Raw genomic sequence first — 27,426 nt, forward strand, 5'->3', positions numbered from 1 at the left:
CCCCCCACGTTCCAGCTCACTTGGCACGGCCTGGCCCTGCGCACGTCACAGCGCGCACGCACGGGGTCACTTTGCCTTAGAATTACACAGCGCGGGAGCTGGAAGGTAAACACCAAACTTGCCTTGCAGCGCGGAGGCCTGGTTGGACCTCGTCCGACACCATCTGGGGCCCAGCATCCCCGGGGCACTCCCAGGCTAGAGCATTTGTGGGGAGAAGCCAGGGCCCCGAACTCAGCAGCTCCTCCCCTGCCCTCCAGAGCGTCTGCAGTGCCACGATAGGCTACTTAGGGAGGAGGTAGGGTGGCTGCAGAGCCCCATGGAGGCAGGGGCCGGGAGCGCAGGCCGATGGCTGCGTGGCTTGGTGCGCTCCCATGGGGCTGTGCTCCTGGCCCTCTGCCACCGGGCTCCGCTGCTTCCTGGCCTCTTCCCCCCAGGCTCCCCTCGGCCAACCCTGGCCCCACTCCTGTTGCTAGAGCAGAGCCCCGCAGCCGACAGCAGCAGAGGGGCACAGTGGCTCCCCTGATCCAGCAAATTCCCTGGATCAGGACGAGTCAGGTCCCAAGGGTGCCAGCCCAGGGAGGTACAACCTGTGTGCAGACAAGTCACTGTCTGAAGTGGTGGTTTGCACCCACCTCGCTGGGGCTTCATGGAGCCTGGTCTAGCACTAGACACGCATCTGGATGTGCTGATGTGCCCTTGGGAGAGTGGCGTGTGCCTGCGGGGAAGAGCTGCACGGGGGGAGGGGGCACATACCACGGGGAAGAGCTGCGCAGGGGGAGGGGGGCGCGGACCGCAGGGACGAGCTCCAGGGAGGGGGCGCGTACCACAGGGAAGAGCTCCGGGGCAGGGGTGGGGGGGTGCGTACCACAGGGAAGAGCTCTGGGGCGGGGGTGCGTACCACAGGGAAGAGCTCTGGGGAGGGGGCGCGTACCACAGGGAAGAGCTCTGGGGCGGGGCTGGGGGGGTATGTACCACAGGGAAGAGCTCTGGGGAGGGGGCGCGTACCACAGGGAAGAGCTCCGGGGCGGGGGTGGGGGGGTACGTACCACAGGGAAGAGCTCTGGGGAGGGCGGTGCGTACCACGGGGAAGAGCTCTGGGGAGGGTGGTGTGTACCATGAGGAAAAGCTCTGGGGAGGGGGGCGCGTACCGCAGGGAAGAGTTCTGTGGGGGGGCAGGGCGTGTACCACGGGGAAGAGCTCCAGCAGGGGGACGCGTACTGCGAGGGTGGGGGGGCGCGTACTACAGGGGAAGAGCTCTGGGGAGGGGGGTGCGTACCACGGGGAAGAGCTCTGGGGAGGGGGCGCGTACCACGGGGAAGAGCTCTGGGGAGGGGGGCGTGTACCACGGGGAAGAGCTCTGGGGAGGGGGGCGTGTACCACGGGGAAGAGCTCTGGGGCGGGGGGCGCGTACCACGGGGAAGAGCTCTGGGGCGGGGGGCGTGTACCACGGGGAAGAGCTCTGGGGCGGGAGGCGCGTACCACGGGGAAGAGCTCTGGGGCGGGGGGGCGTACCACGGGGAAGAGCTCTGGGGCGGGGGCGCGTACCACGGGGAAGAGCTCTGGGGCGGGGGCGTGTACCGCGGGGAAGAGCTCTGGGGCGGGGGCGTGTACCGCGGGGAAGAGCTCTGGGGCAGGGGCGCGTACCACGGGGAAGAGCTCCAGCGGGAGGGCATGTACCACGGGGAAGAGCTCTGGGGCGGGGGCGTGTACCATGGGGAAGAGCTCCGGCGGGAGGGCGCGTACCGCGGGGTGAGAACCTCTGGCCTGGAGCGCGTCCCCCTTGGCTCTCCCTAGTCCCTTGTACTGGCGTGAGTCCCAGGCTCTCCCAGGTACCTCTAGCCTGGCCGGACGGGGCAGTGAGTCTCGTGCCCGGTCAGTGACTCCCAGGCGCGGGCGAGCTGTCTGCAGCGCGATGGGCTCCTGCCTGAGAGCGCGCGCTGGCACCGGGGGCGGCTGTGTTAAGCCAGCGTAGGCTCGTGGGGGAAGGAGGCTGATGGTGAGCAGCTGATGTTCCCCTCCAGGCATCTGCAGCCGCCTCCTTTGTGGAGCTCTGGTGTGCGGGGCCATGTGACCCCCGCGGGGGGCTGCAGTCAGCCCTTCTCTGAGAGCTGCTCTGGGATCCCTGCGGGGGCGGCGGGCAGGCACTGTGATGTGCGGAGGCTGGCGGGGCTTGGTGCCCAGGCATCTCCCGTTGACGGTGAGGGAGGCACATGGAGCCAGCGCGAGTTATCCCTGATTCCGGAGCAAGTGGCCGAGCGAGCGGATCCGGCTCGTTCCGCAGGAGCAGCGCCCTGGGGAGCGGACCCTCTCCCGCGCAGAGATGTAGAAGGAAGACTGGTGGGAAGTGCCACGGTGGCCAGGCCCCTTAGGCACTCCTGGCTCTGTGGGCTCAAGGCACTTACCTGCACCCTGAGGTGCCTCAGTACCCTCGTCAGCAGGCCCGTGGAGCCTGTTCACACCCAGTTTATGCCGCTAAGTCCCAGTGGCCGTCAGTGCTCGCCAAGAGCAGAGGTGGGTGGAGACGCCCCGGGCTCTGCTGGAAGTCGCTAGCCGCTCTCTGGCTGCTGCTGTCGGCCGGCCCTGCCCTCGGGCCCTTTATCCCCCACTCAGAACCAGACAACGCGGTTTTTATGGGGAGGGGCGGCTCTGGAGCCTCCACCAAATGGCAACATTTGCAGACACGTGAGGACAGAGGCTAGTTGGAGAGTGTCCCCCCGCTGGTGAACTATCAAATGCCCGCGGCTCACGGATGCTCTCGTTCCGTCACAGGAGACCTTTGATTACATCGGCAGCTCCCGCATGGTCTACGACATGGAAAGAAACAAGTTTCCCGTCCGCCTGGAGAACATTCACTCCTTCCTGGAGCTGAGTCAGGTGCCGGTTCGGTTCTCTCCCCAGCCAGCCCTTCCCCGTGGCCTCTTGGTGGCTGCCCTGCGGTGGTCGCTCTAGCTCCCACTCAGTCTCGTCCCGGGGGGGCGGGAGTCGGTGGCTTCCCTCTGCACCCCGCCAGGCAGGGCGCTGACAGGCGGCTCGCTCTCTGGCAGGTGGCGCTGCGGAACTCCTCTGCCCTGTGGGTGCACACGGACCCCGTCTCTGGAAGGAACGAGTCTGTTCGGCCGCAGGTAACGGAACGCTCCACGCCCGCGCCTGTGTTCCCAGCTGCACACGGAGGCCCAAGGGGAAGCCAGTTCCTCCGGGCGGGGGAGCACCCCTCCTCATCCGAGCAGCACAGCGGCTTCTGTGGGCTGAGGCGGCCGGGGTACGGCTCCCTCCGTCCATTGACTCTGCTGACCTCTTGGCCTATTGCTAGTCTCGGGGGAAGGGGGGGAGTCGCTCTCCATAGGTGCTTCAGTGTCCGACCAGCGGTTTTCAGACTACCGGCCATGCCCCAGCACTGGTTGGGGGGCGGGATATCGGGCCCTGGCGCTCGAAGCTGCAGGGTGCTCAGGTGAGCAGCGGGGGCGCTAAGGCAGCTCCCTGCCTGGCCTGGCCCCACAGACTGCGCTGCACCCAGGAGCGGCCGCCAGCAGCCCCAGCTCCTAGGGGGACAGGCCCGCGCACTGCCTCTGCCCTGAGCAGTAACCCTGCACTCCCACCGGCTGGGAGCCTGCTGAGTGCGGCCTGGCCTGCGGGGACAGGAGAGACAGAGAGCTGCCTTAGTCCCCTGCTGCCTGGGAGCCGCCCCTCCTGCTCCAGCCCTGACCCCCTCACAGCTCTGATCCTCAGCACCCCCCTCTCCCCGGGGCACGCACCAGTCCAATTCTGTTGGTCGTAGCGTCAGCGATTTTCTTCAGCGGGTCACGAGAAGGAACGTTTGTTTGCAAACCCCCGTGCTGGATATTGAACAGCACCCTGGTGTGAGGAGCCCCTGGGCTGCAGCCCTCTGGGCCAAGCGAGCAGGGCTGCAGACCTGTGTCTGAGCCCCTGGGCCGGCTTCTCTGACCCCGAGCTGCAGCCGTCTGAGCCGAGCGAGCAGCGCTGCAGACCTGTGTCTGAGCCCCTGGGCCGGCTTCTCTGACCCGGAGCTGCAGCCCTCTTGGCCGAGCGAGCAGCGCTGCAGACCTGTGTCTGAGCCCCTGGGCCGGCTTCTCTGACCCGGAGCTGCAGCCCTCTGGGCCGAGCGAGCAGCGCTGCAGACCTGTGTCTGAGCCCCTGGGCCGGCTTCTCTGACCCCGAGCTGCAGCCCTCTGGGCCGAGCGAGCAGCGCTGCAGACCTGTGTCTGAGCCCCTGGGCCGGCTTCTCTGACCCGGAGCTGCAGCTCTCTGGGCCGAGCGAGCAGCGCTGCAGACCTGTGTCTGAGCCCCTGGGCCAGCTTCTCTGACCCGGAGCTGCAGCCCTCTGGGCCGAGCGAGCAGCGCTGCAGACCTGTGTCTGAGCCCCTGGGCCGGCTTCTCTGACCCGGAGCTGCAGCTCTCTGGGCCGAGCGAGCAGCGCTGCAGACCTGTGTCTGAGCCCCTTGGCCGGCTTCTCTGACCCGGAGCTGCAGCCCTCTGGGCCGAGCGAGCAGGGCTGCAGACCTGTGTCTGAGCCCCTGGGCCGGCTTCTCTGACCCGGAGCTGCAGCCCTCTGGGCCGAGCGAGCAGCGCTGCAGACCTGTGTCTGAGCCCCTGGGCCGGCTTCTCTGACCCGGAGCTGCAGCCCTCTGGGCCGAGCGAGCAGCGCTGCAGACCTGTGTCTGAGCCCCTGGGCCAGCTTCTCTGACCCCGAGCTGCAGCCCTCTGGGCCGAGCGAGCAGCGCTGCAGACCTGTGTCTGAGCCCCTGGGCCGGCTTCTCTGACCCGAAGCTGCAGCCCTCTGGGCTGAGCGAGCAGCGCTGCAGACCTGTCTGAGCCCCTGGGCCGGCTTCTCTGACCCGGAGCTGCAGCCGTCTGAGCCGAGCGAGCAGGGCTGCAGACTTGTGCAGCAGCTCAGGCAGAGTGAAAAGTCCTGTCTCCGTGGCCAGCAGGCGGGAACTGACCGAGCCAGAGTGAAGCTGCACACTGCTCAGACCGTAGGGCGAAAAGTGCCCGGAGACCTTTCCCGGTCACGAGCGGCCAGGACCTTGTTTCCCCTCCTCGTATCTCTGCGCTCCCAGCTCACTGACTTGGCGGGACCCTCTGAGTCACTGCTACTCCTGCAGCACTTGGGTTCTCCCCCCAGCGCTGACCTTGGGTAGCGTGAGACCCCAGCCCGAAGTGGTTCAGCTCCCGGCCGTGAGCGCCAGCTGTGCCTAAGGACTGTGATGTAAGCGGCAGCGCGCTCCTGACTCCTCTCGCTCCCCTTGCAGGTCAGAGCCCTGGTGGAAACGCTGCTCAACAGCAGCCTGGGTGTGAACGTGACGCTGCAGGAGGTGTCACAGTCGCAGCCCCTCCCGCCTTCTTCCTTCCAGCGCTTTCTGAGGGCCAGGCCCATCCCTGGGGCGGTGCTGGCTGATCATCGCGCCGCCTTCCAGAACCGGTACGGGGAGCAGCGCCCTCTCCTGTGCGTCCGGGGCGGGTGTGAGGGCGGCAGGCGGGATCAGCTGGGATGTGATTTCTTCCCGCCTGGGTTTAAACTGCAGGAGCAAAACAAGTTCTCAGTGTGGGCTTAACGGTGCTGCAAACTGCAGGCTGGCCAGTGTTCCCCGCAAGCTGAGCGCTTGGGCTGCCACCCAGGAAAGATTGAAATGATTAGCATGGGCTCCCACAGCCAGCGGCGTGTCTACTGTGGTGCACGTCCACACATGCCTTGGTGCATAAAACAAAATGTATTCTGTAATATTACTGCTAGCCACAGCAGTTACCCTGCATCACGCCGCCCGTGTGGCATGAGGCCAGACTCACTTGCTCATCAGCCTCTGTGCTGAAACTGCCAAGGCTCTGGGCTAGACGGTCTGGCAGCTCTCGGGTTCTTCTGCCTCCTGTTTGCTAGGAACTGGACTTGGGCTCTCCCTCTGCCTTCCCATCGCCCAGCCACGGTGCCCCGCTCAGCGGGAGTGCGGAATGTGCGCGAGAGAAGGGCCGTGCGAGGCACGGAACAGGGCAGGAACCCCAGCGGCTTGTAGCCCGAGTAGTCTGGCTTCCAGACCCTCGAACGGCAGGTCTCCTGGTGGTAGCCAAAGTGAGGCACCCTGCAGAGCAGAGCCAGGATTCCTGGCCAGCGGAGGCAGCCTGGCCCATGCCCTGCTGACCTAAGGAGTCCTGGGACGCTTTGCATTTTCCAGTACCCACCCAAATGCCTGACGCCCTCTGGTCCATCATAAAAGGAATGGCGGGGGGGGGGGGGGTTCATCACAGCCAGCACCTGCCCCCAGGTGGCTGGAGCCTTCCTCACTGTGGGGTTAGCGGCGCGCGCAAAGCCTAGCAAACCTGCCCGCGGAACTATTGCGGGGCAGGTACCGGCGCCACGGGCCGAACGACGCATTTCCAGCGGTAGCCAGCAGAGGGCAGCCCAGCCCCCGGAACAGTGGGTGGATGGAGGGCAGAGGGTGGGGGGAGCAGCCACGTGCCATGTAATTGACCAGGCGCGACATAATCATCCTGACAAGCGAAAGAAATCCAGTTTTGTACAGAAACGCTCCCTGCAGCTGGCTGGGAGCCAGAGGTGAGCAAATGGCAGCTGAGCGTGCCGGGCCTCATCTGCTCCTCCCGAAGCTGCTGTGTTCTAATCGAGCAGCGGCAGGGCCCCGGGCAGGGGGCGGCTCTTCCCTTCACCCCACCTGACCCCCTCGTGGATGTCCCATGAGCCTCCTCTCCCGGGGCGCTGGGGGATGGAGGGGCGGGGCGGCTCTTGCCCATCCTGTCTTTCCAGGTTGCCGCTCTCCCCGGTGCACCCCACTTCTCCTGGCCTGTGGAGCAGCCCCGCGCTGGGTGCTGGCGAGGCTTGGAGCGGAGGGCAGTGCGTCTCGTCCCTCCAGCTCTCGCTCTCGGGAATCGCTGTCAGCATTCCCATCCAGCCTGGAAGCACAGACCATCGTGCTGGGCTTCTCGCCCAAGCCTCCGTTCAGCTGGGCATTGCTGCTGCAGATTTCTTGATGCGAGTCTCCCAGCATTCGTTCATTTGGAACCTCTCGGACCTTTGGGTGCAGGGGAGTTGGTGGGCCTGGCTGGGAGAAAGGAACTGGGAATCGGCACTTCTGGGTTCTGGTCCCATGAACGTGTTGTGGCCTCGTGGATCATTTCCCCACTCCGAGCCTCAGTTTCTCCAGCCACGTAACGGATGGAGAAACTGAGGCACCGGACACTGCGGTTTAATCGCAGCTTGTCAATTGCATTCAACTCCTCAGATGGTAGAAGTGGTGCCAGGCCCAAAGACCTTTGCAAAGCCTCGTTAAATCGTTTAAGGAGTGCGTGGGAGGCCAGCTCTGGCAGGGGACTGCTCCCAATGTCTGCTTCATTGAGTTCCATGCCCTGTGGCTTCTTTCCGCACCTTCCCCAGCCCCGTTTCCCTTGCTCTTTCAGATATTACCAGAGTGTGTACGACACAGCGGAGAACATCCTGATGCGGTATCCCGAGGGGCTTAGCCCCGAGGAGACTCTGGACTACGTCACGGACACAGCTCAGGTCTCTGTCCATTGCACGCAGGGCGGGTGGAGCCTGGGGATCTGCCTCTGGGTGGCAGGTTCGCTGCCCATTCCTGGGGCCTGGGGGCTTTCTGCTGCGCCGGTGGCATCAGGCGCTCAGATCCGAGTGTGGTAAATGCTTTGATGGATGTGTGAGGAATGGCCGGCTCTCCTTCCCTGTTGTGCTGGGCCTGCCTGTCTTGATTAACACAGAGCCCTCTTCCCTTGCAGTCCCTGGCAGAAGTAGCCACAGTGGTCGCCCGTGCCCTGTACCAGCTTGCGGGGGGAACCGGCAACACTTCTGCTATTCAGGCGGATCCAAGAACGGTACGAGCAGATGGGATCCTCTCCTTGGCATGCATGCTGAGCTCTCGCAGTTCCCTTCTGTCTCTGTTTATGTGTTTACACATCATGCTGGCCTGTCTGTCTCTCGGGGTGCCTGCCTCCCCTGCTGTAGCTGAACGACTAGCACTTTACCCTCTCTGGTGCCTCCCAGCAGCTCCCGGCGTCGTAGGCGTTAAGCTGAACAAGAGCAATACTCACCCTTGGTGTGCAGAGTCCCCACCGGGAAGCGGGGGGCGTGGCTGTGCAGATGCATCACGCGAGGTCAGGCAAGAAGTCCGTGGCCACGAGGGGGACAGAACCTGGAACAGAGTCCTGACTCCCAGCCCTGCACTTTTAGCTGCTAGATTGGGGTGGGCTCTGCTGCTCCCCTGCCCTCAGGCCAAGTAAGGCCTGGGGGTGGGGGAGCGCGTGAAGCCGCCTCCCGCCCTGCCAGGAGCATGTGGCACTTTGAAGCACCACGCGCTGCTCGCAGGGTGGGGGGAGTGTGGAGGAGGCGCCGTGCGCTCCCCCGTCTGCAGGCCAATCAGGACCTGGGGGGTGGGGGAGCGCGTGAAGCCGCCTCCCGCCCTGCCAGGAGCATGTGGCACTTTGAAGCACCGCGCGCTGCTCGCAGGGTGGGGGGAGTGTGGAGGAGGCGCCGTGCGCTCCCCCGTCTGCAGGCCAATCAGGGCCTGGGGGGAGGGGGAGCTGTGTGAAGCTTCCTTCCCCCTGCCCCAGCCCACCCGTGGCACTTGCTCCTGGCAGAGTGGGAGGAGACTTCCTGCGCTCCCCAGGCCCTGATTGGCCTGAGGGTGGGGGAGCATGCCAAGCCTCTTCCAGGGCATGGGTGCCTAGTGGGAAGGGGGGACAAAGGGGCTCCCCTACCTCCAAACCACTCATAGTCTGAGGGTGGGGGAGCCCCATCCCTTCCTGTTTAGGCCCCGCCCCTTCTGGGGTGGCCTGAGGCTACTTCAAAAATTTTTGAAGTGGTCCTGGCCAAAAATGATTGCCCACCCCGACTAGATCATAGAAATGTAGGACTGGAAGGGACCTTGACAGGTCATCTTGTCCAGTCCCCTGCGCTGAGGCAGGGCTAAGTATCAGCTAGGCCATCCCTGACAGGTGTGTGTCTGACCTGTTCTTAAAAACACCCGGAGAAACCTACAGCCTGCCCAGGTAACGTGTCCCAGTGCTTGGCTGTGCCGACAGTTCACAGGTTTTCCTAATGTCTAAGCTAAACCTGCTTTGCTGTGATGTAAGCCCGTTGCTTCGTGTCCTGTCCTGGGGAAAGAGAACGTGTCGCTTTTTTCTAGCAACCTTCTACACGCTTGGTCTTCTCTTCTCCAGACTGAACACCCCAGTTCTCTGGCTTCCCTCATGGGTCGTTTTCTAGACCTTTCCTCCTTTGTGGTGGTGTCTTCTGGACTTTCACTTGTATGTCCACATCTTTTCCCAAGTGGGGTGCCCAGCCCTGGGCACAGCTCTCCAGCTGGGGCCTGTCAATTCTGACGTCCTTCCCGCTGAAGGCAGACACCACTCTTGCCTGGGATGAGCCTGTTCCCATCTCCCTTTCAGGTCTCCCGAATGCTCTATGGATTTCTGATCAAAACCAACAACTCCTGGTTCCAGTCCATCATTAAACAAGACCTGAAAGGACTCCTGGGTAAGCCGGGCGTGGGAAGAATTCTGGGCTAGTTCCCATGTCCCCTGGGAGCTTTCTAAAGCCCCGTGGCCCTGGCTTTCCTCCTCCCTGCCAACCCTGTCTGCTCGCACTCTCCAGGTGATGAGCCCCCCCAGCACTACATTGCGGTTTCCTACCCGGTGAACACCACCCAGCTAGTGCAGTTCGTTCTGGCCAACCTCACGGGCACGGTGGTCAATTTCACCAAGGAGGAATGCCTGAACCCCGAAAGAGCGCCCGGCGCCGACAAGGAAGTAAGTTGCTGGGGAGCAGAATGAGGGTGGGGTGGGAGCTTCACGGACGTCCCTGCGCGCAATTGGGCTCGTTCCGTCTCTCTGAAGAAAGCAGGGTGGGAAAGTCTCCTCCTGTCCTGAGCGAGACGTGGGGAGAGGAAGGACGTTCCTGTGCCCGAGGCGGGAGACATGTCGGAGGGGAGTGCTCCTTGAAAGCAGCACAGCGGGGGGGCAGCTTGGGTCCAGACTCCACACAGACAGCACAGGCGCTGGCAGTGCGGGCATCCAGTCCGAGGGGGGTGCCAGCTCTGAGAGCGTCCGGTCCTTCGCTCTGTGGCCAGACCGTGTCTCTAGCTCCTGCCGAGACCTTGGCCACGGGTGGGCATCAGAGATCTCGTGAGGCCGTTGACAGGAGCCTGTCCCGAGGTGCTGGATAAACTAGCTTGTGAACTACGTTCTGCCAATAAACATTCCCCTGCAGTTTCAGCTGGACCCAGGGCTGTTACTGCCAGGCCTTAGCTGTTGTACATTGTTGCTGTGTGTGGTTAAACAGCATCCATGCTCCGCCTTAGAGGTGGTCGCTTCTCAGCAGTGGGTGAAGCAAATGCATGTTGGCAGTGTAATCAGCAAAGCCTGTTACGATCCAGAACAAGTGAAGTTTCCGGGGGAGGGGGATGCTGTACGGTTCTGTTCTTACTTCCCTGTGTTCTCTCGGCAGATGTACGATTACACCTGGGTGCAGGGCTCCAGGGAGCCAAACTCAACGTCGCGAGTGCCCTTCTGCGTCCAGTCAACTGTCCACCTGACCAAGGCCCTCTCTCCTGCCTTCGAGCTGAAGGAGTGGGGCTCCACAGAGTACTCCACGTGGACAGAGAGCCGCTGGAAGGACATCCGCGCCCGCATATTTCTCGTGGCCAGCAAGGAGTTGGAGGTGAGTCGTTGTGTTTAGAGCCTCATCAAGACGATGCTGGGAATAGATGCCAAGGCGCCATGCTGACTTCAGTGTCTCTGGGCAAGCTTTGAAACATATGCTGGGACCAGGTTTCATGACACCTTCTGCCAGCTTCCTGTCAAATCTCTCCCCAGCTGAGCAGGCCTGGGCTTGCTCAACTCTTGGGATAACCTCTACAGAAGGCCGGGGTGTGCTCCTCCTCACCTCCCCCTCAGTCATTTCTGAACCTGTAGCCTGATCCCGAGTTTGCTCCAGTTTGGGTGAATAAAGGACCTTGGACACTTGGCAAGGTAGAAGGCAAAATTCTATAGTCTGGCAAAATTCCACAAGGGTAATTCCATTCAGTTCCCCAAAGATCCCCGTGTGGTTTAGCTAGGCACCGTATTCGTCTTCAGTTTCTCCCCAAACAGCTGGGGCGAGGTGCTCTGAAACTGCTCTGAGCTCCCTCCCAGCTTGAGCTGAAGGGGGTGCTGTGTGTTGGATTAGGCGCGTAAAATGCTTTGGGATCCTCAGGGCTGATGGGGCCCTGTAGAAATTGCAGAGTGTTCTGTCGGCCTCAGCAGGCGTCCTCAGGGCTCTGATCACTCAGCGATTCTGTCCTTCCCTGAGTTCTTCTTCCTTTTCAAAACACGGTTCTAGCCCCGGTGGAGACGGAAGGCCTTCGAATCGTGCGGTAAGTGACAATGAAGTGCATCCCTTGGAACTGTAGGCAGCCTGAAAAAACAAACCTGCGACATGCTAGTGGGACTTTGAATTCTGATGTTGCCGTTAACTCCGCATTCATTCTGTGTGATGCTGTACCAAGGCTCTGTCGTGCTGGTGCACAAAGAAGGAGAAGCCAGACGTCACTGCTGAGCGCCTGTTTTTGCAGTTTAGTTTGGGCCGCCAAATTGGGAGGCAGCTTCCTCTTAGCAGAACGTAAAGCCAGGTCAGGGTTTGGTCGGGCCAAGACAATGGGGTGTGCCTGCAATGGCATTGCTTTTCATAAAACCAGTCGGCTGGCTGGGGGCACCCCTTCATCTGGGACTGCCCCAGCCCGGGCCTCCCAGTTCCCTCCCCCCATTGGTACAGGGGTGTTCCAGCTATTCCCCTTCATCAGGGAGCAAGGGGCCAGTGCCCAGTTGGCTGGGAAGTGCAGGGGGCAGATGAACGTGGACTCGCCCCAGCCCACAGGCTGAACCCCTCCCCTGGCTGCGCCCTCTGGGGCTGCCGCAGCCATGGAGAGGCTCTTCTCACCTGGCCCCAAGCGGCTGCAATGACAGAGGGCTGGGGCTGTCCCGTCGTCCGTCCCCGTCCCCCGTCAGCCTGCATCTGAACCCTCCTCCCCAGCCCTGCCCCACGTCAGCGATTCAAATGAAGCCTGGGCATTCTCATTTCATTTTAAAAAGCCAGTTGCGTTAAGGACCCGAGCAGCACCAGGTGCGTCTCCTAGGAAGGAAACGGGCTCCAAGGCAAATCGGTCTGGTACCAAGCGAACACAACTCGCCTGTTTGTTACACGATTGCTAGTCAGGTTCACAACATTCTTGGCGCCAGCTTCCAGTGACTACATTGCTGTTAAGCCCCAGCCACAGAAGGGTTAAGGTTGAGATCCCCTTCCAGCTGTGGGGCTCCCGTGGGGCTCTCTGGTTGGCTGTTGGTGATGTCATGCCCGTTTGTAACCACCTGAGAATGCACAGCCTGACCTGTGTGACAGCAGCAAGTGGCCCTGGGGCCGGGCGTGCATGTCGGGGCAATTGCTGGGCTGCTAGGGTTGTAAGCAACCACCCACTGAGTGAGTATCACAGCATTGTCGCTCTTAACTCCACCCGGGGCAAAAATAGCTCCCTGCCTCCGCCTTTAAATACCCAGGCAAGACCCGCAGAGCTAGCCAAGTGAGCAAGCTAACGAACTGGGTTCACTGTTCTACAAAGGCGCCTTTATGACCCCGCAACAGTGTAAAGGAGCCTTGAAATGGGCGTTAGCTGTAGCCATGTACTCAGCAGTCGTGGGGATCAATGAATCAGGCCTGGTGACTCCAAAGAGCAGCCCGTTATGAGACCTTAGGAATGGATAAAAAGCTCAGCAAGGGTAAAGAGTTGATGCTCAGTAGTTGGTGTTGAGCTGTTGGAATGAAGAACAAATAAACGGATCAGTTAACTTCTCTGCTTTCTTAAGAAGGTGTCCGATGAGAGAGGAAATACGTGTATAAATAACAAATGACAGAGAGGTGGATAGGGAACGTCTGCTCTCCGTGTCTCAGGAATAAGGAGACGTTCAATGAAATGAAAATGCATCAGATTCAAAATTAAAGAAAGGGGAAAAAATTCACACGGCACTTAACTGTGGAACTCTCTGCTACTGGACGTTGTGGAGTTGAAGAACTTGGCGGGATTCAGAGGGGGGACTGAGGTGTCTGAGGATGCTAGTTAATGCAAACATACATTTTGGAAGAGCTAGTGACCTTCACGCTTGGAGCTTAAACTAACCTGTAACTCTGAGGTAGTGAAAGAAAAGCGAACGTGGGGAGCAGTTTATCCACGTCTACCTAATGCAAGGCCTGGACTTGCTTCTCTGACGCCAAGTGCCTGCCGCTGTCAGTTGAGATACAGAAGGCTGGATGGACCCTGCAGGTTTCGGCCTGAAATTCCTTCCTCCCTCTCGATTTAGATGGCAAGCCATTGGGCAGAGGCCATCTCTGTCCTGGGGGCCACAGCAGGAGCGTGGTGGGCTCTGCATCCGGTGTGAGCGCGTTGCTCTGCGCTCGTAACCGCGCCATCACGTGTTTCCTTTCTTGTCCCCATGTAGATCATCACGTTGGTCGTGGGCATCGCCATCTTGGTCCTCTCGCTCCTCGCAACCTACTTCATCAATGCCAAAGCGCACGTGCTGTTCAGCAGCCCTGGGGACGTGGCTTACTGAGCGCGTCCGGCGGGCTCACGAGCCCCCGCTTGGATTACAGCTCCTCTGACTCACGCTGCACGGCAGACGCTGGAACGTGCCTCTGCCGTGATGGGGATCGCGCTGTGATTTCCAAGGGTGAGCCCGAGAGCCAGGCCTGAAACAGAAGACGCTCCCCCAGAAACCTGTGTTGACCAAGTCCTCAAGAAATCATGTTGCTTAGACGTTTACCAGGCCTCTGAGGCTTTGTCCTTCCGTTTGGACAGGTCAGTACTGGGTACTGCCATGGCTGCTTCCCGAGAGAAGGCCTCTCCGGACATACTTGGACTGCAGATTTCTTTGCTCTCTCAGAATCCCGGTTGTCCCGCACTTAACTGGACTGGCTGAGGAATTGTCTGACAGCTGCTGTGAATTGGTGCAAACTACAGTATGGGCAAGGGAAGGGGAAGTGAACAAATAATTAGATGTAAAAGCTCCTTTTTTTAATGGTGCAATATTGGGGGGAGGGTGGGGTTGTACATATATAAATAGCTTGGTTTAATTAAAACCCCCACTACATGCTCCCGCTGCCTTTCTCCATTGCTGCGTCTTGGGGGCCAAGGATTGTGGGCCTGCAGTCCCTTGGCCATTGCCACGTCTGCTCTTGGGGAAATGGAGCTTGTCAGATCTTACTTCTCACCATGGCGCGTTTCTCTGTGTGGTCAGTAGGCCGGAGGAGGAGAGCGAGCCGGGCCCGCAGATTGGGCTGTGAATTGTTCCCCTGGTCTGTTTAAAAAGTCTGCCTTGCGGGGCGGGGGTGTCTGCTGCTCTGTTTACAGCGCCCAGGGCAAAGGGCCCCCATCGTGGATAGCCCCGGGCGCGCTCACCAAAACATGGCTAGTAGTAAGCACTCTCCACGCTGGCCTCAGCACCTGCCGGGCCTGAGCGCTCGTTGGCGGCAGTGCGGGCTGGGGAGGGCAGGAGAAGCCGCCGCTCCAGTGGTGCTGGGTTATCAGAAATTCCTCTTGTCCTTCAGCAGCCTGGATTTAAGGGAAATGGTGTTGCTGTCCCCAGTGGCCCGCTCAGATCTGGGTCAAGGAGCAACTCTCAGCAAGTGGAGCTGGTCAGCTCCACCCCAAACCCCTTAAGCCTCCGTAAGGAGCAAGGTGTGGTCCTGCGGCAGCCTCCGGAAGGGTCCCCAGCTCTGTTCTCCAGTGGAGTCTGGGACGGGACGTGCTGTGCGATCCCCCTGCCTCCCTTGGGCCGGGGAGCTGGTCCCCCCCACACGCCTTGCTGGCAGGACACCGGGCCTGAGACGCTTCCTTTGCTCGCTTGCTGGCCTGGCCGCCGATCAGGGGCCCCTGGCCCTACCGAATTTCTAACCCAGCCCAAGCTGGGCCAGGGGCGCCGAGCTCTGCTCCCTGAAGAAGGGTGCTGGGTAACCGCAGAGCGCTGAGGGGTCTGTGGGGGAAGGGTTCCGCTTAAAGCCAGGCTGGAATCGTTCTTGGTGCTCTCCTCGGCCTGAGCCGTATTTCTAAGAGGGGTTTCCCTGCGGCGTGCAGATTCAGTGCTCGTGCTGTTTGCTGAGGACGGCTTGACTGAGCCCCTCAGTATTTATCCCTCTAGGAAGAGACACAAACCCTCCCCCACCTCGTTCTCCACTCCAGGCTCTTGGTGCCCAAGCCGATGGCTGGCGAGGCTGACGAACAGCTGCCTCTGTTGTCTGTGCCTCCGCCGCTCCGCGGACGGCCAGCAGGTCTCCCTGTGGACGGGGCAATAAGCAGTGCTCCTATCAGGAGCTGACAAAGGGAGAGGAGCAGCGAGGGGCCAGGCTGGAGAGCAGAGCGCCAAAGACGCGTTTTCCACGCTGCTGCCAAGGCTGCAAAACACCAAAAGTCGCTTGACTGACAGCCCAGAATGTGTCCTGGTTTGGGGGTTTTCAGTCCCTCAGAAGCCCTGGGTGCCAGCAGCCTCCCCGGATCAGGGGGAGAGCAAGGAACGTTCCTCCCCCTCCTCTCCGTCCTGCTGCTCTCAGCGAATGACTCAGGTGTTCAGCCTCCTGCCAGTTCGAAGAGTCAGGACTTGTGGGTTTGCTCCCGGCTTTGCGGACCTGAATCCACAGCCCCTGGTTTCTGGTCCCTAAGTGAGTGTCCCCCCCCCCTCCCCCTGCCCGTGCCATCTGTGAGCAGGGAGGATATTGTGGGGTGGCAGAGGAGTGTGGGGAGCCTGCGATCCTGGGCATGGGCGGCGCGAGAGGCACCGTATTTCTGATGAAAACGCAGCGAGCAGCAGTGAAAGGTGCTGGCTCGCCGGCCGTGACGGACGCGGAGAAGGCCCCATCGCGCCCTGCGCCCCGCCCCATGGCTCATCCGCCCCTGACTTGCAAACCAAGGGCCCCGTGGCAGCGGTAGCATTTGGGGGACATGCTCATCTACTGGGAGCAGGCTGCACTGCCCAGAGTGGAGCCTAGGGACGTTCCACTTAGCTTAACCAGCTAATGGACGAGGCGATGGCTTTTCCACTGAACTCTCCACCCACAGGGGAGCCACAGCGGGGTCAGCTCCCGACCCCGGAGCCCGCCCGCTGCAGCTCTGCCTAGTCGATGTATTAGCGGGCAGCAGGCAGCGGGGCCCTGGCGCGAGAGCAGGCCTGACTCGGGCTCCGTCTGGGACTGGACACGAGCCGGGGACTCCCACTCGTGCCCGGTCCCCGCTGCCCTGCCCCCGCGGAGACGGTGCAGGGGGGAAATGGCTTTTAAGCCGGCTCCCCCAGCACCGGCTCCTGGTCTCCCCAGCAGCAAGGGGGGCGGGACTAGGCTGCCTGATGAGCTTTTGCTTATCGGATAGTCGACTAGTCGCTTCCATCCCGGTGTGAGGGCTCGTTCTCCTCTTCCCAAGCCATCCCGGGACGGCAGAGTCCTACCCAGCCCTCGTCTCTGCTCCCCTAGCTCCCTGGGGCTGCATCCTGGCAGGGGCTCTGGCTTCAGCGCCTGTACGGCAGCAGTCCTCAGCTGCAACAGAGCACAGTTTTGAACTCCCCTGATACGCTCTCTCCATCATTCCCGCGATTAGACACGTTAATTAGAGCGTTCCTAATGCTAATAAGCAGTGGCGAAGAAGCCCTTCCCGCTGCCTGCGCGCCATGCTTATTCTGAGCATGGCTGGGAAATAAATCGAGGGTTTGCCATCGACTTTGATTTCCTCTTAACCTTTGCTGTGCACGCAGCACCCTGAAGTAAGAGAGGGTTCATCTGGGGGGAGACGGAACAGCCCTCCCGTGCCTCGTGCTGGAGACAATAAGGTAGAAACCCAGAAGAAAACTAGTCAGCGCCAGAGTTCCCTTTTCATACCTGGAGCGCAATGAATTTTATGTGCACCAAGGGGGAGGGGACGTGCGGCGCGACGTGACATGTCCCCATGTTGGTGCACATACCAATTATTGTGGTGGGGGTGTGGTGAAAGGGGTTCTGAGTGTGGGAGGGGGTTCAGGGCTGGGGAAGGGGGTTGGGATGCAGGGGGTAAGGGCTCTGGCTAGGAGTGCAGGCTCGGGTGGGGCCAGGGACGATGGGTTTGAGGTGCAGGAGGGGGCTCAGGGAGTCGGAATACAAAAGGGGGTGCCGGTTGAGGCAGGGGATTGGGCAGTAGGGGTGAGGGGTTTGGGGTGCAGGAGGGGTTTGGGGTGCAGGAGGGGTGAGAGGTTTGGGGTGCAGGAGGGGGCTCAGGGAGTCGGAATATGAAAGGGGGTGCCGGTTGAAGCAGGGGATTGGGCAGGAGGGGTGATGGGTTTGGGGTGCAGGACGGGTGAGAGGTTTGGGGTGTAGGAGGGGGCTCAGGGAGTCGGAATACGAAAGGGGGTGCCAGTTGAGGCAGGGGATTGGGCAGGAGGGGTGAGGGATGCAGGAGGGGGCTCAGGGAGTCGGAATACGAAAGGGGGTGCCGGTTGAGGCAGGGGATTGGGCAGGAGGGGTGAGGGGTTTGGGGGGCAGGAGGGGTGAGGGGTTTGGGGGGCAGGAGGGGGCTCAGGGAGTCGGAATACAAAAGGGGGTGCTGGTTGAAGCAGGGGATTGGGTAGGGGGGGTGAGGGGTTTGGGGTGCAGGAGGGGGCTCAGGGAGTCGGAATATGAAAGGGGGTGCCGGTTGAAGCCGGGGATTGGGCAGGAGAGGTGAGAGGTGCAGGAGGGGGCTCGGAGTTGGAACACGAAAGGGGTGCTGGTTGAGGCAGGGGATTGGTGGGCAGGAGGGGTTTGGGGTGCAGGAGTGGTGAGGGGTTTGGTGTGCAGGAGGGGGCTCAGAGTCGGAATACGAAAGGGGTGCTGGTTGAGGCAGGGGATTGGTGGGCAGTAGGGGTTCGGGGTGCAGGAGTGGTGAGGGGTTTGGTGTGCAGGAGGGGGCTCAGGGAGTTGGAACACGAAAGGGGTGCTGGTTGAGGCAGGGGATTGGTGGGCAGGAGGGGTTCGGGGTGCAGGAGTGGTGAGGGGTTTGGGGTGCAGGAGGGGGCTCAGAGTCGGAATACGAAAGGGGTGCTGGTTGAGGCAGGGGATTGGTGGGCAGTAGGGGTTCGGGGTGCAGGAGTGGTGAGGGGTTTGGTGGGCAGGAGGGGGCTCAGGGAGTCGGAATACAAAAGGGGGTGCCGGTTGAGGCAGGGGATTGGGCAGGAGGGGTGAGAGGTGCAGGAGGGGGCTCGGAGTCGGAATACGAAAGGGGTGCTGGTTGAGGCAGGGGATTGGTGGGCAGTAGGGGTTCGGGGTGCAGGAGTGGTGAGGGGTTTGGTGTGCAGGAGGGGGCTCAGGGAGTCGGAATACAAAAGGGGGTGCCGGTTGAGGCAGGGGATTGGGCAGGAGGGGTGAGAGGTGCAGGAGGGGGCTCAGGGAGTCGGAATACAAAAGGGGGTGCCGGTTGAGGCAGGGGATTGGGCAGGAGGGGTGAGAGGTGCAGGAGGGGGCTCGGAGTCGGAATACGAAAGGGGTGCTGGTTGAGGCAGGGGATTGGTGGGCAGTAGGGGTTCGGGGTGCAGGAGTGGTGAGGGGTTTGGTGTGCAGGAGGGGGCTCAGGGAGTCGGAATACAAAAGGGGGTGCCGGTTGAGGCAGGGGATTGGGCAGGAGGGGTGAGAGGTGCAGGAGGGGGCTCGGAGTCGGAATACGAAGGGGGTGCCGGTTGAGGCAGGGGATTGGTGGGCAGGAGGGGTTTGGGGTGCAGGCTCCAGGTCTGGGGGCTTGGAGCTCGCTCTGTCTGGGTGGCTCGCAGTCAGCAGTGCTGAGGCAGGTGCCCGGAGAGCAGCCAGCAGGCCGGCTCCGGGGATGGGAGCGTGAGGCAGGGCCCTGTGTGGGCCTGGAGCGCCTGCTGGATGCATCTCTCCCCGCGCGAGGCTGGCGGCTCTGGGGAGCGGTGGGGCAATCCCCCTGCTTCCCAGCCCCTTGCGAAGGAGCGAAGCCTCGGCCGGGAGATGCGGCGAGTCCGGTGGCAGGACGCAGCGCGAGTCATGGGCTCTGCTGCTGGCGTGTCTGCCCGGGGCCCTGGTGGGAGGCTGGGGTCCGGGAGGAAGGGGAGGCCGTGGGGAGGAGGCGGGTTGTGTAGGGCCAGCTGGGCGTGGGGGGGACGCACGCAAGGCAACGGCCGTCCCGCCCCCGAGAGGTCACCGCAGCGGTCCCCAGCCAGGGGGTCGGGAGCTACCGGTGCATCTCGGAGCCTCTGACCCTGAGCTGCTTGGCCAAGAGGCACCTCAGCTGCCCTTCCCCCCACTGCTGCACATCGCCTGCCCTCTCCCGGGGAGCTGCCTGCACGTGGGGCAGGGCAGGGCAGGCAGAGCAGGGTGTCCCATCCATATCCAGGGCTTGGTTGGGAGTTCGCCGGCTGCTTTGGGGAATGGGGCCGGGGCCAGGGCAGGGGCGAGCTGCCTCAGCCCCGCTGCACCCCACCCAGGAGCCACCTGAGGTCAGCAGGGCCCATCTGGAGCCCACACCCCGAACTCCTACCCTAGTCATGAACCCCCCTCCTGCACCCCAAGCACCCTGCATCCAAACACCTCCCAGAGCCTGCACCTGGAACCTCCACGCCCTGCCCCAAGCTCAGCTCTGAGCCCTCTCATGCCCCAAATTCCTTAACCAAGACCAGAGCCTGTGCCCCACCTCTGCCCCGGCCTGGTGAAAGGGAGGGAGGGTGGAGTGAGCAGGGGCAGGGGATTTATTTTTGAGGAGGATCTTGGCTGGCAGGTCAATTCCAAAGACCCTGTGCTTAGAAAGGGTGGCAGCCCCGTTCACTGTCTGCCTACATGGTGAAAGGCAACAGGAGGGCGCAGTTGGGGAAACTGAGGCATGGAGCAGGGAAATGACTTGCCCCATGGCAGTGCTGGGAGCAGAACCCCGCAGGCCTGAATCCCAGTCCTCTCCTGTAAGGGGGTCCCGCCCCACCCCCGCAATTCCCGCCCCGAAAATGTGTTTGCGCCAGTCTTGTTCGAAGACGGTCCAGCTTCTATTTCTGCTTGATCTTCTGCAGCTGGCGGTGCTCGCGCTAGCTGGCGCCACGGCTCCAACCTGGCCGCCTGTGCAGGAAGACGAGGCGCTGGCGAATTCCCTCGCTCCAGGCCAGTTTGCTTTGATAATTAGGAAAGGCGGCGAGGGAAATTATGCAAAGCACATGGAAAGTAAATAACTTCTCTGCAGCAGGCTCCATGGCCATGTCTCGCCGCGGCTGCGTGTTCTGTCTGGTCACTGTTTAGCTCCCCAGCTGTGACTGCCGAGCCGAGAGACGCACAAACTAGCTTTGGCAGTGCTGTCAGCATGGCAGGGCTAATCCAGCTAGGACAGCTCACCTCTCCCTTGGAGCATCTCCCTATCTGGTATGTCAATAGACCCCAGCAGTGGAGAATCTGAGCATTTCTCGCCCTTTAATGTATTTGCCTCACAGCCTCCTGTGAGGCAGGGCTGGGCTTTTATCCCCATTGTACAGCTATGCAAACTGAGGCCCAAAGAGCGGTCAAGTGATTCACCCAAGGTCACCCACACAGTCTGTGGCAGAGAATTGAACTGCAGTCTCCTAAACTCCCCAACCACTGGCCCATCTGCAGGAGCCGTGGGTTTGACCTCCTGGTTCAGAGCAGTGGATCCACTTTGTCCAGGATCCTGTTTCGGACAGCGGCCCGTGTCAGCTGCTTCCAAAGAAGGAGCAAGAGCCCTGCAGCAATGAGAGAAGCTCCTCCAGAGACGCAGACCCCGTTAGCGCCCAGTAGCTAGAGGTGCGTCATGCCCAGAGACCGTCCCTCAGCCCGGCCAGGTGTCAGCCAAAGCCCGCCGGAGCTCGGCGTGTTGACCCGCGAGGGCCAGACCTCTCCCGTCGACCCGTCTTGGGTTGCTTGGTGCCACAGGTTCCCGCTCTGCAGCGGGTGTCACGAAGCCCTTCAGCTTGTGCCAGCGGCTGTGCACCCGGCGCCATGCGCAGAGGGGCCAAGGGGGAGAAGAGACGCGGGGCTCCGGAGCTGATTTCCCACCCCCTTGCCGCCCTGGGCAGGCCACAGAAGTGATGCAACTTGTGGCAAGCGTTGCAGAGACGCTGTTTAAACAGGCTGCTGACGCCTGCGGGTGTTGGGGCAGCTGCTCCCTGGGGCGGGAGGTTGTCTGTGCACAGAGCTGCTGCTTGCAAGCAATCTGCGCCGAGGCCGAGGGCGGCCCTGCCCCGCCGCTCCAGGCCCAGACGTTCTCCCGAGGGCCCTGCAGAAGGGATGGGCAGAGCTGGGGGCAGACAGGCCTTCTGCCCTGCCCCAGAGGAGAGGGCAGCGCCGGTCGCGTGGCCTCCGGTGAGAACTCGGTGGAAGGGCTTGGGTGCGATGGGGTGGAACTGGCTGCTCTCAGTGCACCCTCCCATGTGTCCCTCCCCCACCATGTGCGGGCTGGCGGGGTCTCCGTGCTGACAGGGCCGTGGCTGTGTTAGTCTGTAACTTAAAACCAGCGAGCCGCCCTGTGGCACCGGAGAGACCAAAGTCTATAGACCCATGAGCTTCCCTAGGCAAAGCCCACTTCTCGGGGGTGGGAGAGGACAGAGGCTGAGCTCCGCAGTGCCTGTCCATTGCAGGGCCCGTGTGAAGGAGGCTAGTTAAGAGGGCGGGTGTGTCCCCCGCGTAGCGTTTGAGGGAAATGCACGGTAAAGGCAGGAGAAACGAGCTTTGCAATGCGCCGACCAGTCAATGTCCTTGTCCCAGCCCAGGGCCAGGCGTCCCTTGTGTAAAAGAAGGGCTGCGTTAAATCCAGGCCCCGTTCCCGTTCCCTGCAGGCGGGGGTGTGACCATTCCTGACGCCCTGTTTGTGCCCGTTTCTCCTGCGGCGCAGAGACGCCCGCCCTGGCCGATGCCCACGCCAAGGGGCTGCTGGCTCAGGTCGCGTGAGGGTGGCAGAGCGGGTTAGGCCCTGGCATGGCGTCGCCCGTGGAGACGTGCGGGCAGAGCTGGCAGCCCTACCGCAGGCGCGGCTGCGCAGTCGGCTTGTAGCCCTGCGCTCCCGGCTCCGCTCTTATCTGAGCTGCCCAGGGTGTCCTGCAGGGCAGGGACAGCCGCGCCCAGTGTGCCAGCCAAGTGCGGGCAGGGTTGTGAGGGGCCGGCGGCGCAGGGCGGGCCCCTCCCGGCTCCGTGGTCGCGGGTTAGTGTCCAGTGAGCCCGGGACTCTGCGTCTGCCCGAGTGACGAATGGGAGCTCCCCGCCTTGGCCCTCGGCAGTGGCGCAGGCTCCCCGGGCAGGTGAAGGCTGAGCAGACGGGCAGCCACAAGGGGCATTTGTCACTTTCCTGTCAGTTCAGCTGAGAGCCCAGCGCCGGCCACACGGTGTCAGCCACGGGGGAGGGGGCGTCCTGCGTGGGGGGGTGGAAGGTGCCCCTGGGAGGCGGGGTGGGACCCGGACCCGCCCTCTGGAGAGGTGTCAGCTATGGGGGAGGGGGCGTGTCCTGCGTGGTGGGGGGGAAGGTGCCCCTGGTAGGCGGGGTGGGACCCGGACCCGCCCTCTGGAGAGGTGTCAGCTATGGGGGAGGGGGCGTGTCCTGCGTGGGGGGGGGGAAGGTGCCCCTGGTAGGCGGGGTGGGACCCGGACCTGCCCTCTGGAGAGGTGTCAGCTATGGGGGAGGGGGCGTGTCCTGCGTGGTGGGGGGGAAGGTGCCCCTGGTAGGCGGGGTGGGACCCGGACCCGCCCTCTGGAGAGGTGTCAGCTACAGGGGAGGGGGCGTGTCCTGCGTGGGGGGGGGGAAGGTGCCCCCGGGAGGCGGGGTGGGACCCGGACCTGCCCTCTGGAGAGGTGTCAGCTACGGGGGAGGGGGCGTGTCCTGCGTGGGGGGGGGAAGGTGCCCCTGGTAGGCGGGGTGGGACCCAGACCCGCCCTCTGGAGAGGTGTCAGCTACGGGGGAGGGGGCGTGTCCTGCGTGGGGGGGTGGAAGGTGCCCCCAGCAGGAGGGGTAGATCCCGCCCTCCGGAGAAGTGTCAGCTACGGGGGAGGGGACGTGTCCTGCGTGGGGGGGTGGAAGGTGCCCCCAGCAGGAGGGGTAGATCCCGCCCTCCGGAAAAGTGTCAGCTACGGAGGAGGGGACGTGTCCTGCGTGGGGGGGTGGAAGGTGCCCCCAGCAGGAGGGGTAGATCCCGCCCTCCGGAAAAGTGTCAGCTACGGGGGAGGGGGCGTGTCCTGCGTGGGGGGGTGGAAGGTGCCCCCAGCAGGAGGGGTAGATCCCGCCCTCCGGAAAAGTGTCAGCTACGGGGGAGGGGGCGTGTCCTGCGTGGGGGGGGGAAGGTGCCCCCGGGAGGCGGGGTGGGACCTGGACCCGCCCACTGGAGAGCTGTCAGCTACGGGGGAGGCGCCGTGTCCTGCGTGGGGGGGGAAGGTGCCCCCGGGAGGCGGGGTGGGACCTGGACCCGCCCTCTGGAGAGGTGTCAGCCACGGGGGAGGGGGCGTCCTGCGTGGGGGGGGGAAGGTGCCCCTGGGAGGCGGGGTGGGACCTGGACCCGCCCTCTGGAGAGGTGTCAGCCACGGGGGAGGGGGCGTGTCCTGCGTGGGGGGGGAAGGTGCCCCTGGGAGGCGGGGTGGGACCTGGACCCGCCCTCTGGAGAGGTGTCTTGCGCAGGGTGTGCAGAGTCGCACGTGTGGTTCTGGCAGGGTCTGTGCTGCCGTGGGGGGGCCCGGCCGGGGGGGCTTAGAGAGCCTGAAGGCCGGACGAGGGGCTGATTGCGTTCAGGAGGGGGCTCCCCAGGGAAGGGGGCTGCAGCTGGCTGATGCCCCTTGGGGGCTGCCCACCCAAGGACTGAAGGGGCTTGGCCAGGGCAGTAATGCTGTTGGCCCCGCTCTCACCTGCTGGAAAGCCCGGTCCCCGGGCGAGCCCCGACCCTCCCTCCGCCACGTCCACCCAGCCCTCCGCTTTCCCTGCTTGCCCCACTCCCAGCCCCGACCCTCCCTCCGCCACGTCCACCCAGCCCTCCGCTTTCACTGCTTGCCGCACTCCCAGCCCCGACCCTCCCTCCGCCACGTCCACCCAGCCCTCCACTTTCACTGCTTGCCGCACTCCCAGCCCCGACCCTCCCTCCGCCACGTCCACCCAGCCCTCCGCTTTCACTGCTTGCCGCACTCCCAGCCCCGACCCTCCCTCCGCCACGTCCACCCAGCCCTCCGCTTTCACTGCTTACTCCACTCCCAGCCCCGACCCTCATCCTCCACGTCCACCCAGCCCTCCGCTTTCACTGCTTGCCCCACTCCCAGCCCCGACCCTCCCTCCGCCACGTCCACCCAGCCCTCCGCTTTCACTGCTTGCCCCACTCCCAGCCCCAACCCTCCCTCCGCCACGTCCACCCAGCCCTCCGCTTTCACTGCTTGCCCCACTCCCAGCCCCGACCCTCCCTCCGCCACGTCCACCCAGCCCTCCGCTTTCACTGCTTGCCCCACTCCCAGCCCCCGCCCTCCCTCCCTCCGCCACGTCCACCCAGCCCTCCGCTTTCACTGCTTGCCCCACTCCCAGCCCTGACCCCGACCCTCCCTCCGCCACGTCCACCCAGCCCTCCGCTTTCACTGCTTGCCCCACTCCCAGCCCCGACCCTCCCTCCGCCACGTCCACCCAGCCCTCCGCTTTCACTGCTTGCCCCACTCCCAGCCCCGACCCCGACCCTCCCTCCGCCACGTCCACCCAGCCCTCCGCTTTCACTGCTTGCCCCACTCCCAGCCCCGGCCCTCCCTCCGCCACGTCCACCCAGCCCTCCGCTTTCACTGCTTGCCCCACTCCCAGCCCCCGCCCTCCCTCCCTCCGCCACGTCCACCCAGCCCTCCGCTTTCACTGCTTGCCCCACTCCCAGCCCTGACCCCGACCCTCCCTCCGCCACGTCCACCCAGCCCTCCGCTTTCCCTGCTTGCCCCACTCCCAGCCCCGACCCCGACCCTCCCTCCGCCACGTCCACCCAGCCCTCCGCTTTCACTGCTTGCCCCACTCCCAGCCCCGACCCTCATCCTCCACGTCCACCCAGCCCTCCGCTTTCACTGCTTGCCCCACTCCCAGCCCCGACCCTCCCTCCGCCACGTCCACCCAGCCCTCCGCTTTCACTGCTTGCCGCACTCCCAGCCCCGACCCTCCCTCCGCCACGTCCACCCAGCCCTCCGCTTTCCCTGCTTGCCCCACTCCCAGCCCCGACCCTCCCTCAGCCACGTCCACCCAGCCCTCCGCTTTCACTGCTTGCCCCACTCCCAGCCCCGGCCCCGGCCCTCCCTCCGCCACGTCCACCCAGCCCTCCGCTTTCACTGCTTGCCCCACTCCCAGCCCCGACCCTCCCTCCGCCACGTCCACCCAGCCCTCCGCTTTCCCTGCTTGCCGCACTCCCAGCCCCGACCCTCCCTCCGCCACGTCCACCCAGCCCTCCGCTTTCACTGCTTGCCCCACTCCCAGCCCCGACCCTCCCTCCGCCACGTCCACCCAGCCCTCCGCTTTCACTGCTTGCCCCACTCCCAGCCCCGACCCTCCCTCTGCCACGTCCACCCAGCCCTCCGCTTTCACTGCTTGCCCCACTCCCAGCCCCGACCCTCCCTCCGCCACGTCCACCCAGCCCTCCGCTTTCACTGCTTGCCCCACTCCCAGCCCCGGCCCCGACCCTCCCTCCGCCACGTCCACCCAGCCCTCCGCTTTCACTGCTTGCCCCACTCCCAGCCCCGACCCTCCCTCCGCCACGTCCACCCAGCCCTCCGCTTTCACTGCTTGCCCCACTCCCAGCCCCGACCCTCCCTCCGCCACGTCCACCCAGCCCTCCGCTTTCACTGCTTGCCCCACTCCAAGCCCCGACCCTCCCTCCGCCACGTCCACCCAGCCCTCCGCTTTCACTGCTTGCCACACTCCCAGCCCCGACCCTCCCTCCGCCACGTCCACCCAGCCCTCCGCTTTCACTGCTTGCCACACTCCCAGCCCCGACCCCGACCCTCCCTCCGCCACGTCCACCCAGCCCTCCGCTTTCACTGCTTGCCACACTCCCAGCCCCGACCCTCCCTCCGCCACGTCCACCCAGCCCTCCGCTTTCACTGCTTGCCGCACTCCCAGCCCCGACCCTCCCTCTGCCACGTCCACCCAGCCCTCCGCTTTCACTGCTTGCCCCACTCCCAGCCCCGACCCTCCCTCAGCCACGTCCACCCAGCCCTCCGCTTTCCCTGCTTGCCCCACTCCCAGCCCCGACCCTCCCTCCGCCACGTCCACCCAGCCCTCCGCTTTCACTGCTTGCCGCACTCCCAGCCCCGACCCTCCCTCCGCCACGTCCACCCAGCCCTCCGCTTTCACTGCTTGCCGCACTCCCAGCCCCGAACCTCCCTCCGCCACGTCCACACAGCCCTCCGCTTTCACTGCTTGCCCCACTCCCAGCCCCGGCCCCGACCCTCCCTCCGCCACGTCCACCCAGCCCTCCGCTTTCACTGCTTGCCGCACTCCCAGCCCCGAACCTCCCTCCGCCACGTCCACCCAGCCCTCCGCTTTCACTGCTTGCCGCACTCCCAGCCCCGAACCTCCCTCCGCCACGTCCACCCAGCCCTCCGCTTTCACTGCTTGCCACACTCCCAGCCCCGACCCTCCCTCCCTCCGCCACGTCCACCCAGCCCTCCGCTTTCACTGCTTGCCGCACTCCCAGCCCCGACCCTCCCTCCGCCACGTCCACCCAGCCCTCCGCTTTCACTGCTTGCCCCACTCCCAGCCCCGACCCTCCCTCTGCCACGTCCACCCAGCCCTCTGCTTTCACTGCTTGCCACACTCCCAGCCCCGACCCTCCCTCCGCCACGTCCACCCAGCCCTCCGCTTTCACTGCTTGCCCCACTCCCAGCCCCGACCCTCCCTCTGCCACGTCCACCCAGCCCTCTGCTTTCACTGCTTGCCACACTCCCAGCCCCGACCCTCCCTCCCTCCGCCACGTCCACCCAGCCCTCCGCTTTCACTGCTTGCCCCACTCCCAGCCCCGACCCTCCCTCTGCCACGTCCACCCAGCCCTCCGCTTTCACTGCTTGCCCCACTCCCAGCCCCGACCCTCCCTCCGCCACGTCCACCCAGCCCTCCGCTTTCACTGCTTACCCCACTCTCAGCCCCGACCCTCCCTCCCTCCGCCACGTCCACCCAGCCCTCCGCTTTCACTGCTTGCCCCACTCCCAGCCCCGAACCTCCCTCTGCCACGTCCACCCAGCCCTCTGCTTTCACTGCTTGCCACACTCCCAGCCCCAACCCTCCCTCCGCCACGTCCACCCAGCCCTCCGCTTTCACTGCTTGCCCCACTCCCAGCCCCGACCCTCCCTCTGCCACGTCCACCCAGCCCTCCGCTTTCACTGCTTGCCACACTCCCAGCCCCAACCCTCCCTCCGCCACGTCCACCCAGCCCTCCGCTTTCACTGCTTGC

General features: G+C 63.8%; 1 protein-coding gene across 2 annotated transcripts in view; it reads left to right on the forward strand.

The window, feature by feature from the left end:
- The window catches only part of NCSTN (nicastrin), a 33,636-nt gene extending 19,483 nt beyond the window's left edge, over positions 1 to 14,153 (forward strand). For both annotated transcript variants that reach the window (XM_075908336.1, XM_075908337.1), the window contains 9 exons: positions 2,770 to 2,874; positions 3,045 to 3,122; positions 5,268 to 5,437; positions 7,420 to 7,522; positions 7,753 to 7,848; positions 9,421 to 9,508; positions 9,626 to 9,780; positions 10,478 to 10,690; positions 13,498 to 14,153. In XM_075908336.1, coding sequence (XP_075764451.1) covers positions 2,770 to 2,874; positions 3,045 to 3,122; positions 5,268 to 5,437; positions 7,420 to 7,522; positions 7,753 to 7,848; positions 9,421 to 9,508; positions 9,626 to 9,780; positions 10,478 to 10,690; positions 13,498 to 13,611 — 1,122 coding nt within the window. In that variant the 3' untranslated portion in view covers positions 13,612 to 14,153. The remainder of the gene's footprint in view (positions 1 to 2,769; positions 2,875 to 3,044; positions 3,123 to 5,267; positions 5,438 to 7,419; positions 7,523 to 7,752; positions 7,849 to 9,420; positions 9,509 to 9,625; positions 9,781 to 10,477; positions 10,691 to 13,497) is intronic.
- Positions 14,154 to 27,426: the final 13,273 nt, after the last annotated feature.

The sequence above is a fragment of the Pelodiscus sinensis genome, chromosome 24, assembly GCF_049634645.1.
Source record: "Pelodiscus sinensis isolate JC-2024 chromosome 24, ASM4963464v1, whole genome shotgun sequence".
In the NCBI taxonomy this organism is placed as follows: domain Eukaryota; kingdom Metazoa; phylum Chordata; order Testudines; family Trionychidae; genus Pelodiscus; species Pelodiscus sinensis.